The 13,788-nt window shown below is 42.8% G+C and overlaps 2 protein-coding genes across 3 annotated transcripts; one reads left to right on the forward strand and one right to left on the reverse strand.

The window, feature by feature from the left end:
* Window positions 1-178: 178 nt before the first annotated feature.
* LOC143518839 (ER membrane protein complex subunit 6) lies at window positions 179-1,333 on the reverse strand. Of its 2 annotated transcripts, none has more exons than XM_077011654.1 (2): window positions 1,202-1,333; window positions 179-710 (listed from the first exon to the last, which is right to left on the reverse strand). In XM_077011654.1, the coding sequence occupies exon 2, from the start codon at window positions 680-682 to the stop codon at window positions 350-352; it is 333 nt and encodes a 110-aa protein (XP_076867769.1). In that variant the 5' UTR covers window positions 683-710; window positions 1,202-1,333; the 3' UTR covers window positions 179-349. The 2 variants fall into 2 exon arrangements, with proteins under 2 accessions (XP_076867769.1, XP_076867768.1); XM_077011653.1 differs by lacking the exon at window positions 1,202-1,333 and adding an exon at window positions 834-1,051.
* Window positions 1,334-1,459: 126 nt separating this feature from the next.
* On the forward strand, window positions 1,460-4,720 carry shpk (sedoheptulokinase). Its single transcript, XM_077011648.1, has 7 exons — window positions 1,460-1,618; window positions 1,722-1,863; window positions 2,025-2,208; window positions 2,288-2,440; window positions 2,697-2,872; window positions 3,148-3,348; window positions 3,721-4,720. The coding sequence occupies exons 1-7, from the start codon at window positions 1,460-1,462 to the stop codon at window positions 4,113-4,115; spliced, it is 1,410 nt and encodes a 469-aa protein (XP_076867763.1). The 3' UTR covers window positions 4,116-4,720.
* The last annotated feature ends 9,068 nt before the right edge of the window (window positions 4,721-13,788 follow it).

Consider the following 13,788-nt stretch of genomic DNA (forward strand, 5'->3'; position numbering starts at 1 on the left):
TTACATCTATACTGAAATTTTATCTATATTTGGCTTTTGCCATTCGGAAAAGACTTAATTTCTATTAATACTATTAAAATGGATTTGATTCAGGACTATGTTTCATCCTGATCTTCAGGACCAAGAACTGAACAGTTCAGGACTGGGCAGCATTTCATAAAGATTCAGTGCAATCAGCCACCAAAAGAAAAACATTTTAATTAAAATTTATATGTTGAGTTTCTAACAAAGTCTCGTTGCATATAGCATTATTTCAATCTATGTACAAATGCAAATATCTGCCGGCGTTAATGGTACACCTGCATGGCTGCTTGAACCAAAGCATGAGAGCTCAGAGAGCCCGTCCTCTTCAGTACACATGCACCATCCCATAGAGGAAAGTCCAGAACAGAACATAGGTGAAGAGGCCGCCAACAAGACCCCCGGTAAACAGCAGTCGTCGAGATTTAAAACATTTGTTCCACCGTCGACCAGCCTTGAGTATAAGAAGCACTGACAAAAAGAACGAAGCCAGAAAATAAAAGATGAAACCGTAGAGTCCTGTAAGACCCAGGATACCCGCCGTCGCTCCGGATAACGCGGACACCGACGTCCGACAGTACTCGAGCACTGCACCGTTGCCCCTCACGGACACTTCGCTGATAAACTGGGGACCTTCGCGTTTAGCTGCCAGAGTTGCCATCGTTTTCCGACAAGAATGCTGTTTAACACTGAAAGAGAATGTACACAAGTTAACAACCACATAGCGGCAACTCCTCAAGTCGACGTTTTAAAATGCACTTAAAATAAAAGGCACTCGCTGTGCAAGCTACATAGCGAAGACCCTCACTTACAGCCTTGATGAAATGCACTGGAAATACCACGCCAATTTTTGTTCCACAGCTTAAACTATTCTTTATTTACACGCAACTCCTTGACGTTATTAGTAGTTGATAACATGTGAGTCTGTGTTCTTCTGGAATATTTTTCTTATAGAAAGAAAGCACATTCTAGACAAAACACCCAGCATTTCACTGCACGCCAGCCATGTTTTCTGGCAATGTATTATGGGAAGTGTCATGAATAGGATTGTTTTTGCGAAGTTCTAACTTAATGCTTGAATATAAGGCATATATTTTATACTTTTAGAGTACTATTTTGCATACATATTAAGTAACAATTATTTTTTGCTGTATTATAGAACGATTTAAATTTGCCTTACCTTTAACCCTGCCACTACGGTGTCCGCAGAGGAAAAAATATACGTTTCCGTTTTAACGCTGAACTTTTGTAGCTAGCTAGCATACCTAGCGACAGCTAACGGGGTTTTGAGTTAAGCAATTTTTTCAACTAAACATAGGTTTATGTTTAACAAAACGTTATATGTACAAGTAACAACAGATGACATAAATTGTCTCAAAAGTGTTGTGAGCTTCCTTACTCAAATAGTTTGAAATACAGCCTAAATAACATTAAATCAATGGCTGCTCCTCCTGTCTCTTCTGCTAAGTTTGTATTGGGCGTGGACATTGGAACAACTTCGATCAAAGTTGTGTTACTTGATTCACAGTCAAAGAATGTAGTGGACAGCAGCAGTTTCCCCACTAATTCTGTGCTCAACAACGACATACACGAACACGTACGTTTAAGCGGTTTTGTAAGGCAACGCATGACATTGACCTCTAAACTTCTATTGTTGGTTTTTAAGTCGTCGTGAAACTGATCCGTATTTTCTTATGTAGGCCAAGGAGCAAGACCCTGCACGAATAATTGCCGCTCTTGACCAGTGCATGGATGCGCTGCCCACTGAGAAACTGCATAATGTAAAATGTATTGGGGTATCGGGGCAAATGCATGGCGTTATATTCTGGAAATCTACAACAGGTGCAAATTAAGCCATTAATAACAATAAGAGGCTCTGTCGTTTTAAGCTTGGTGATCTTGAGTTTATGTAGTTTTCAGATTGTTTTGAGTGCATTAGGCCAATACTAACATAGATGATTCTACTCAAGTGTCCTCCTTATTGTCCCCTGTTCACAAATTAGGTTGTGAATGGTCCACCAGCAATGCAGGCCACACATTCAGGCCTCAAGACGTGAGTCAGCTGATCACGTGGCAGGATGGGCGCTGCGACACTGACTTCCTGTCATCACTCCCAAAGCCAGAGTCTCACCTGAGTGTGGCTACTGGCTTTGGTTGTGCCTCCATCTTCTGGTACTCAAGGCACAGGTAGCAGACACTTTGTCGTTTAACTTCATTGCTAGACTCAAAAGGTGGAAGCTTGATATTTTATGCTTTCTTGATACAGGCCAGAGTTCTTGACAGAGTTCAACATAGCAGGGACCATCCAGGACTATGTGGTGTCCATGCTTTGTGGCTTAGGTGGCTGTGTCATGACTGCGCAAAATGCTGCCAGCTGGGGCTATTTCAACAGCACCTGCAGCCAGTGGAACACAGATGTGTGAGCAAAGACCACTATTCCATTATTTCTCAGTAGCCATATACTCTAATGACCCCATCCCATACAATATGAACGACTGTCAGAGATTAGGAAGTGAATTGACCAGCACTGGTATCACATGGCCAGAACCACCACACCCTTATGTAATTATCCGAATTATTATTAATTCATTATTATATTAGCATTGACTACAGTTCATTCTGCATGTTCGAGATCTGCTAATTTGCTTCTGGATCTATGGATATTTTGAAATTAGCCTAAAAGGTGCAGGATTCCCCATACACTTGTTGCCTGTGCCAGTGCAGTCTGGGTCTAAAGCTGGCAAGACCTGCTCTGAATGGCATGGGATCCCTGCCAGCACCCCTGTGGGGGCAGCTCTGGGAGACTTCCAGTGCAGCGTCTACTCTTGCATGGCAGACAGGACGGATGCAGGTATAGTTGGGTAAAAACGTATCAAGCTCCCTTCACAATCATGTGATTTATTTTCTGGTCAAGGAATATGAAGTACATAAAGTGATCATAGATCAGGAATTTTATTATTTAAACTATGAATGCTAAGTCATATAGCTATAAACTATTAATACTCTTAGAAAACTTTAAAATCCTTTGAGACACACTATTGGACATGGTATCTATGTTGTCACCTGGTGTAAAATATTTTTGTGGTGCAAATTTTTAATGATTATTTTTCCTGCATTGTTTTGCAGTGCTAAACATAAGCACTTCAGCTCAGCTGACATTTGCCATGCCTGCTGACTTCAGTCCTCCAGGGGAACCAGACCCTCTCTCCCCCATTGCCTATTTCCCCTACTTTGGCAACTCCTACCTGGCAGTGGCCGCAGCACTCAATGGAGGAAACATCATGGCAACATTTGTAGGAATGTTGACAGATTGGATGAAAGAATTAGGTAACCCCATATTCCCCTATAGGCAATTCCAGGTTTCAGTTTTATTTTGTAAATGTGCTTCCAATGCCAGATTTTCGGTTTGTGAAGGTAACCACATGAAAATAGCTTCTCGTCTAAATATTAAATAGTACTTATAGAAATTCTCAGGAAAACCACAGCATTAAATCAGTGAGTTTTTTCAACAATATATATTCTGACTAAGACTTGTTGGCCTAATAGTGTTAAAATAGCATATGGCTGATTAGGCAAACCTGCACTAATAATCAGGTACACTGATATTAGATAAATTGTTCTTGTCTTTACATTCTTTAGTCTTGCTTTCCACTAAAGTGTATGTTTGCTCCTCTGTGTTTTTTTTGTTCTCTTATGTAGGACTGGAGGTGAGTGAGGCTCACGTGTACTCCAAGCTGATCCAGTGTGCCCTGTCCCAGCCCAGCACTGACCTGCACGTGACCCCAACCCTGCTTGGGGAGAGACATGATCCCACGTGCCTTGGCCTCGTATCCCACATCTCCCCCACCAACCTTTCCCTGGGTCACGTGACTCGTGCCATTTGTAGAGGCATCTTGGCTAACCTGGCTACCATGATGCCTCCTCACACACTATTGGCTGCGGGTGTGAAGAGGATTATGGGTAGCGGGAGTGCGCTCACTCGCAATGAAATCTTAAGGCAGGAAGTAGTACGGACATTTCCACTGCCTGTGGTCTGTGGAAAAGATGTGGATTCAGCAGTTGGTGTAGCAATGTTTTTTAGTGACAAACTATAAGAAATTAATTCAGTGCTGTGGGCATCAGCTGTCCTTTTTAAGGGGTCACCATGAACAGTATTTTTGTTGTGGTTATGCTTTGGGGCATAACGTTTTCATTATGGTTTAGGGTGAGGTGTTGATGTTGTCCCTGCATAGATATAAATTGGTTTAAAAAATCGAAGATCTTGAAGTGTCAGAAGGGGAATTAAACCTGTGTTTAGTGCAGGCTTCATCTTGCATTGAGTTAGCATTTTGTGTCCACTATACATACAGTTCACTAATGATAATGTGCAATTTTGGTGCTGTGGAAGTGCTGCTTGTTGTGGGTATAGTCAGAATCACCTTGTTATTTTGAAACTGAAAAGATGGTTTAACAATATCATATGAAATTATTATGTACTGTACGACATTTCTTATGTGCATTCCTTAATGGTTGGAAAATGACCAGCACTGAATTGACACTTGTGTTGTTTATTTGAGGGCAGCTGTACTCAAATGAACACCACGAGTGTCAATGCTGTGGATGTTACAGTGTTTATTTGGCAGCTGGTATTTGATTATTGTAACTAAATGTATTACAGTTTAATTTTAATTGTTAATTTATTAAATTTTTATTAGAGGGACTTTAATTTCAAAGATGTTAATGTCAAGTAGAACAAATCACTGCATTAGTTTGGATACGAGTTCCGTGAACGGTATGTTTCATAACTGTATGAGTATTAACTGATTAATTGTATTACATCAGTAACTATTACAGTTTTTTGCAGTTGCTAAGACCCAACAAGACCTTATAGCACAATTTTGGAAACCATTAACTCATGTAGCCAGTAACTCATCTATTGACCTGGTGCACTAAACCTTAAACATTAAACACAGTTCCTTACATAAGACACAACATTCAAAACTGGAAACCATGTATTTATTTTGGAAAACACTGCCACACAACTGCTACACCCACCTACTAAAATCTATACCCAGCCATCACAGGTTACAACACAATTTTTTTACAAATCTTTAGAAATCAGAGTCTAATCCCTATAGAGAGGCCACAAGTTCCAAATCTTGGTTTGCACATCAGTGGAGTAGAGATGATGATGAATGAGGAAGAGGATGAGCAACCATAATGATAATGATACTAATAATACAAACTACATGTTTTTGTCCTACTAGACTATCCCTTGCTGAGGGACAAAGATGGCTATCCACCTCAGATCAGATAGAGACCATCATCAATATGGTCAGATCAAACAATAGCATACGACATCTACATCAGCAACATCCATTCAGTGAGCCTATCTGCACTGGGCCAGTGACAGTGTGAAACAACTGCTATGAATTTGCGCAAGTCTTCTTCTTCCGGCAATTCCCGTTTAGGGGTCGCCACAGCGGATCAAACTCCTCCATCTGGCCCTGTCCTGAGTGTCCTCCACTGACACACCAGACCAGGGCCAGCGCCAGAACATATACAGTGAGGGGGCGTCAGAAAATTTCGGGGTGGCGAACGTAAGTTGTTGAGCGCGGGGGGGGGGATGGTGGCGAACGTAAGTTGTTGTGCGGGGGGTGGCGTGTAGCGATTGCTGTAAAATAAATGGGTCTTATTATTTACATTGAGGGGGCGGGACACCTCGCCTGAGGGGGCGACTCTCATATCCTCTACCACTGCATCCATAAACCTCCTCATAGGTCTACCTCTCCTCCTCTTGCCTGGAAGTTCCATCCTCAAGACCCTCCTACCAATATACCACTCCTCCCTCCTATGTACATGTCCAAACCATCTTAATCTCGCTTCTCTAACTTTCTCTAACTTTTCATCTCCAAAACATGCTACATGTGCTGATCCTCTAATAAACTAATTTCTGATCCTATCCTTCCTTGTCACTCCAAATGAGAATCTCAACATCTTCATCTCAGACACCTCCATCTCCCTCACCTGTCTCTTTGTCAGTGCCACTGTTTCCAGTCCATACAACATAGCAGGTCTCACTACTGTCCTATAGATATTTCCTTTCATTCTAGCCGACACACTTCTATCACAGATCACCCCAGACACTTTATGCCATCCACACCACCCTGCCTGCACTCTCTTCTTTACCTGTCTTTCACTTCCTCCATTACTCTGTACCCTCGACCCTAAGTAGGTAAACTCGTCAACCTTCACCAAATCAGCTCCTTGTAACTGGACCTGTCCACCGTCTGCCCTCTCATTCACACACATGTACTCTGTTTTACTTCTGCTCACTTTCATTCCCCTGCTCTCCAAAGCATATCTGAATGAATGAATGAATGTTCAACTTATATAGCGCCTTTCTAGATACTCAAGAAAGTATCATCACGGTTTCTCTGTCTGGCCAATCTGTACAGATCCTTTTCCCCTTCCTTAGTGTCCAACTTCTCATACAGCTTGCTATATGCCTTCTCTTTAGCTTCTGCCACTGCTCTCTTTGCCTTGCGACACATCTCCTTGTACCTCTGTCTACTTTCTTCATCTCGCTGAAAATTCCAATTCTTTTTAGCCAAACGCTTTCCTCTCAAACTTTCCTGAACCACGACTCCTTGTCTATCTTCCTCTGTCCTGAGGTCACACCAAGTACCTTCCTAGCCACATCCCTCACTGCATTTGAAGTCTCATCCCAGGAATCCAGAACACCACCACCATTACCCAGTACCTGCCTCACCTCATCCCTGAATTTTACACCACAGTCCTCATCCTTTAACTTCCACCACCTGATCTTAGGTTCAGCTCTCACACTCTTCCTCTTATTCACCTCCAAAACCATCCTACATATCACCATCCTATGCTGTTTAGCTACACTCTCCCCTGGTAACACCTTGCAATCACTAACCTCTTTCAGGTTTCGTCTCCTACAGAGGATATAGTCGACCTGTGTGCATCTTCCCCCACTCTTATATGTTATATGTTTTCTTAAAGTAAGTGTTAACTACAGCCATCTTTATCCTTTTAGCAAAATCTACCACCATTTGTCCTTCCGTATTCCTTTCTTTAACACCATATCTACCCAACACATCCTCATCATCACTCACATTCCCTCCACCAACATGTCCATTTAAATCTGCTCCAATAATCACTCTCTCTTCTTTAGGAACCTGCAAAACAACTTCATCTAACTCTCTCCAGAATTCTTCTTTCTCCTCCACATCACAACCTACCTGAGGAGCATAAGCACCCCATCATCACCCCATCAATCTCTATGGAATTTCTATTTTTGATCCACATCATTTGATCTGGTGCAGTTTTTACACCAGATGCACTTCCTGACGTAACCCTCCCTATTTATCTGGGCTTGGGACCGGCACTAAAATACACTGGTGTGTGCACCTTAGTGGTTAGGATATGCGCAAGTATGCTCTGCTATCTACTCGCTGATAGTCCAGTGTCCTGTGCCACACAGCATTACCAACATTATGCCTATTTCATATTGTCATACAATACTGTACTGAACATCATAGAACACTGTACCATTGTCAAAGTCCCTGGCAGCATGTCCGCATCATCACAATGTGTACATCCATTTGGTAGAATGGTGGTGTTCATCATCATGCTACTCTTCGTCCCTACAACACTGCCCACATCATCATCTTCCTCATCAGATCACAACATACTCATTCTCCATCACTAGGGGTATGAACCAGAACAGTCTGGGACAACGTAAGTTTACATTGAGCTGCTCAAGTACAAACTGGTTCACTGAACAGCCACGACTTCCTGTGCTTCACGTCCACCAATTCTCTCCATTCCTATTGAGTTCTTTTGGGCATGGAGGTGGTCGCCAACCCCACCTATACAAATCCAATCAGCAGGCGATGGAGGAAGCTTTAGGTGGCACTGATGAGGAGTATGAGAGGGGTGGACACGTCACTCAACAAGGTACTTCCCCCACTGTCTGGCCAGAGAGGACATCGCCTCTGACTTTTTGTTTTTCTTTTTTTGTAGTTTTTGTTATCTATGTGTTTACTGTATACACAGCATGTGTTGCTTTAGTGTTCATGCAAAACCAAAATAAACCATCCCCACTTGTGTTTTACTTTATCATGTAAATGTACTGAATATCCATAAATAATCTGTGTATTTGTGAATATTCATGTATATGTGAGTACTATGACAGACACATTGTAGTAGTGTTTTCCATTTGTCACATCAGTGTGTAGATGTCATATGGGAAAGGCTGTTCATCTTATATTTGTGAGTAGAGTTTGGATGCAAAATAATGGGGTATTAGCTACTGCAAAAACTATTATAAATGTCTAGTTAAAGTAAAGCAAATGTGTTTTGAATACAGTATGTGTTTTGTCTCATTACATTTTTCTTATCGAGAAATACAGCAGTATTGCCACCCCCCCCCATATACACACACAGAACAAACAACAAAAAAAACACATGAACGTTAGTACCCATGATGCCTTGTGTAATGCAGGGCTGCCATTCTTAACCACATCCGTCCCTGTAAGTCTATAACCAGCTGTCTGAAAATGTGTGGGTGGAAAAGAAATGCAAAAATTCAAAAGTAGGCTCATTCAGATGCCTTAAGTTATGGTTCTTAAAAAGGTGACATGGTAATGTAATGACAAATGCACAACCTCATACACATCATCACTGCAACTGTAGGAAGACAACACAGAGGGATCCACATGCGGAGAGCTATATTTATTGACACTAATCAGACCAGTATAGTTTGAGTTAGCTAGCAACTGGGAAGGAGCAATAAAGTCAGCTGAAGTGGTAGCCCAGAGACGAAGGCAGGCAGAAGTTAATCTTGGAGAGCTGGGCTCAGGATCTGTGAAGGGCAGAGGTGGGACCAAGTCAGTGTTTTGCAAGTCTCAAGTAAGTCCAAGTCTTTATACCTCAAGTCCCGAGTCAAGTCTCAAGCAAAGACACTCAAGTCAAGTCAAGTCTCGAGTCAAGACAGGCAACAGTCAAGTCAAGTCCCAAGTCTGAAACTTGGAATTTCAAGTCCTTTCGAGTCTTTTTTTTTTTTTTAACCAATGTTGCAGGTATATTTTAAATGTAAATAATAGACATGCGTTTTAAATCTGTATTCTCCTCAAATCTTGATAAAACGTGCAACTGAAAACACGAAGTATAAAAAAAATTAAAATTACACCTCTTTATTGCACAGTTCAATTTGTTAAACTTAGCTGCAAAAATAATCAATTTTCCAGAAATAAATATTATGTGAAAAAGTCATAAGTAGAACTCCATGTTCAAATAAAAAGTGCTGATATTTTCACAGTACAATACAACGAACCATAACAGCATTTTCCCTCTCTTCTCTTATCTGGTTTCTTGGAGAACATGTGTGAGTGACACAAGACAAACAAATATAAGAACTGAACAATTAACAGGAATCTGCAACTTTAGACATTTCAGTAAACTATTCTGCATTGCATTTGTCATTTGTGCACGATGAATGATGTCCCCATAGCTGAAAACTCGCTCCACTTTTGTCAATATATTTTTTTCTCGACGTAGATGTCTTCAAATACACAATCCATGCTGAGATAGAACTGGATATTATGATGGTGACAGAGAGAGGCTCTCTTCCCCGAGTTCAGATACAGAACCCAGGGTTGCCAACTCTCACGCATTGAGCGTGAGACACACGCATTTGACCGTCTTCACACGCTCTCACGCCACACATCCGATTTCTCACGCCGGAAAAAAATCTAGTTTATTTACCTCTGATCCACATCTATGATTCAATGAGTTACTAGTTCGCTCTGGCACCAACCACTGGCGATCGATCGATCGCGATATAATACTTAATTTGTGTCCATTTTACACCCCGCCCGGTAAAAATTTATGTTCGCCAACCCCCCATTTGATTGGTTGTGCTGCAGCTCATGCACACACACACGTACAGAGTGTGGAAAAGCAGAGGACTGGTCGAGGGGGCTCGCACCGTATACTATTGGACTGGTCTGCATCAGAAGGACGGAAATGAAATTAATGGGGCGCACTTTATAAATATTAATATGCGTTTTAAAATTTAGATTTGGGGTAAAAAAAATGAAGTCTTTGCAAGTAAACAGGTTCAAGTCCAATTCAAGTCCCAAGTTATTGGTGTAAAAGTCCAAGTCAAGTCTAAGTCTCTGAATATTTTTTCAAGTCAAGTCAAAAGTCTTAATATTAATGACTCGAGTCTGACTCGAGTCCAAGTCATGTGACTCGAGTCCCCACCTCTGGGGGGGACTGGCAGGACACGTAGTCTAGGCAAGTACGTATTCCTGCAGGCTGGATCAGCTCCAAATAGGAGGGACTAAACTCCAAACAGGTCGACCTTAACTCCAAATGGGCGTGGCCTTCTCTTAGATCAGTTGTTCATTTTTTTTTGTGCTATAGTTAGTTACTTAAATCAGGATAGCATTTAGAAAAAAAACCTATGTTTTTGCTTTAGCGAACCGTACAATACTATTAAATATAAATACATTTAAATGGTGTACCTATTTTCTTGATGCTATGAAATGTTTGATTTTAAATGTAAGTAATAGTGTTATGCACAGCAAATGCAGAATGCCTACATGCACATAGTAATTGTTCGTTCTTGTGTAAAACCAAAAACTTAATGGGACCTTGCATTCAAATTAAATGCAAACCATAAATGTTCATTTATGAAAAGAGATGGGAGAGAACATTCCAGAGGGAATGACTACACAGCCTTGCAGAATAAGTCCCTCCTTGCATGGCACAACCGTCTCTAGTCTGCACAATGAAGAAAGAGGTAGGGTGGCATAAAGAACCATTTCTCAATAAAATGTTTTTGTTATACAAAAAGTTGATGACAATGCGTTTGTTGACTAATGTCCATAAATGATATAAATCATTGGTTTCTGATGCATACCCATTGATCACGAGCTGAATTAATTAAAATGAATTTAAAATTAGTATTCTGCCTTCCTCCCGAAGACGGCCCCCACCGCCGGCGGTGCTGACGGATTTGATGAGGAATTAAATTTAAAGTTTAGTCGAAAACTAAACATGTAAACAGTTAACGTGAAATCTAAACAGAGTACTGATTACGATGCGGATTAAACCAGGATATAACCCACGAACTATTAGACGCGTTTAGTAAGTAAAATGGACATCGCGATCTGTAAAGCAGGGCTATGTGTTGAATTAACTCAATATAAAAGTGAACAATAGTTTTATTGTATCATCAGGATAACTGTGGTTTCGTTAATACAGCATGTTTACACATTCCTATGTCCCGGAAAACCCACCAAACTTCTCAAAGTTCTCCGAGTTCCGCCCTGCCTTCTAGAGAGTTGTCCCTCCCATTTGGAGTTATGCCACGCCCATTTGGAGTTATGCCACTCCCATTTGGAGGTTTTCCAGCCTGCAGTAATACCCTTCTCAGTCTAGGGGGGAAGCACAGGCCCAAACACAGGTAGAAAACACAGAGAAAGGAACACTCTGCAATACTTCGCAAAGAGGAATGTAGGTTTAGGAGTTAAATAGGGGAGGGGAGACGGTAATGTGGAACTGGTGTGTACTATTCCAGCGACGGGGACCTGATACCACGTGTAGGTGTTACTCCTCTAGAGGGGGCTATGGAGCTAAGAGAGTGAGGATCTGAGGGGCGAGGTGTGACAATCACTTCTACATACTCTTGTAAGAGGCACTAGCCCTCTGTGTATGCTGGAGGGGAAATCAGAACAGAAACCATAAGTATGTTTCAGAGCTTATGAACAGATGACACAGAACATGATGACTTCTGACTCTGAATCTAAAATAGAACACATCATCAGAATCAGAAAAAGTTTTATTGCCATTGTCAATGAACAGGGTTCGCAGACTAGGAATTTGTTTCGGCATTAAGGTGCAACAAAAAACAAGTAATGATAAGGGAATATAAATAGAATGAATAAAGTGAATAAAAGATTAATAAAAATACAAAGGGCATAAAAATACAGGGGCAGAATGTGCAACAACAGTACTATGTACAGCAGTGCATGTGGAATAGTGCATTCCCAGTAAAGTGATGAAGGCAGGTTGTGCGGGATAAGTAACATGATTATGTGCTGTTCTTGAGTCCAATGGCAGAGGGAAAGCAACTGTTCTTGTGGCGGGAGGTTCTGGTCCGAATGGACCAAAGCCTCCTGCCCGAGGGGAGTGGATCGAATAGTCCGTGTGCGGGGTGAGAAGGATCTGCTATGATCCGATCCGCTCTCCCCACAGTCCTGGAGACATACAGTTCTTGGAGAGATGGGAGGCTGCAGCCTATCACCTTCTCCGCGGAGCGCACAATGCGCTGCAGCCTTTGTCTGTCCCTGGCTGTGGCCCCGGTGTACCACACCGTGATGGAGGAGCTGAGGATGGACTCATTGATGGCCGTGTAGAACTGTACCATCAGCTGGGCCGGCAGTTTGGCTTTCCTCAGCTGCCGCAGAAAGTACATTCTCTGCTGGGCCTTCTTGATGAGAGAGCTGATGTTCGGCTCCCACTTGAGGTCCTGGGTGATGGTGGTACCAAGGAACCGGTAATAGTCCACAGTGGTGATGGGGGTGTCGGTAAGGATGAGTGGGGACAGGGGGCTTGTGGCTTTCCTGAAGTCCACAATCATCTCCACTGTCTTCTGGGCGTTGAGCACCAAGTTGCTGTTGCTGCACCAGGTCATCAGCCGGTCCACCTCCATCCTGTAGGCAGACCCATCACCGTCGGAGATGAGTCCAATGAGGGTGGTGTCGTCCGCAAACTTAATCAGTTTGACAGAGTCATGGATGGAGGTGCAGCAGTTTGTATACAGGGAGAAGAGCAGAGGGGAAAGTACACAGCCCTGGGGAGATCCTGTGCTTAAAGTCCGCGTGTTCGAGACAGTCTTCCCCAGCCGTACTCGCTGGCTGCGGTCCGTGAGGAAGTCTGTGATCCACCTGCAGGTGGAGTCGGGCACATTAAGCAGAGAGAGCTTGTCCTGAAGCAGAGTGGGAAGGATAGTATTGAATGCAGAGCTGAAATCCACAAACAGGATACTAACGTAGGTTCCTGGGGAGTCCAGCTGCTGCAGGATGAAGTGGAGGGCCAGGTTTATGGCATCATCTACGGACCTGTTGGCCCTGTAGGCAAACTGCAGGGGGTCCAGAAGAGGGTTGTGATGGACTTGAGGTGGGATAATACCAGACGTTCAAAGGACTTCATGACTACGAACGTCAGGGCCACAGGCCTGTAGTCATTAAGTCCTGTGGCACGTGGTTTCTTGGGGACAGGGACGATGATGAAGGACTTGAAACAGGCTGGGACATGGCATGACTCCAGGGAAGAGTTGAAGATTCCCGTGAAGACTGGAGCCAGCTCATCAGCACAGTGTCTCAAGGTGGCAGAGGACACGGAGTCAGGGCCCGAAGCCTTGTGTGGATTAAGCCTCCTAAACAGCCTGTTCACATCCCCCTCCTGGACTGAGAGGGCAGCAGGGGCAGGTGGGCAATCCAGAGTGATTGAGTGTATTGTGGTGTGGGGGAAGGAGGATGGAGGGTGTGAATCCATGACTTCAAAACGTGAATAGAAGTCGTTGAGGTCGTTAGCCAGCTTGAAATCTTCTGAACATTGAGGTGCTCTGGGCCTATAGTTAGTGATCTCTTTCAGCCCCCTCCATACGGTGGCAGAGTCGTTAGCACAGAACTGCTGCCTCAGACGAGCATTGTACTTACATGCCCATTGTACATTGTACATAATACGTTT

The sequence above is a fragment of the Brachyhypopomus gauderio genome, chromosome 7, assembly GCF_052324685.1.
Source record: "Brachyhypopomus gauderio isolate BG-103 chromosome 7, BGAUD_0.2, whole genome shotgun sequence".
NCBI lineage: Eukaryota > Metazoa > Chordata > Actinopteri > Gymnotiformes > Hypopomidae > Brachyhypopomus > Brachyhypopomus gauderio.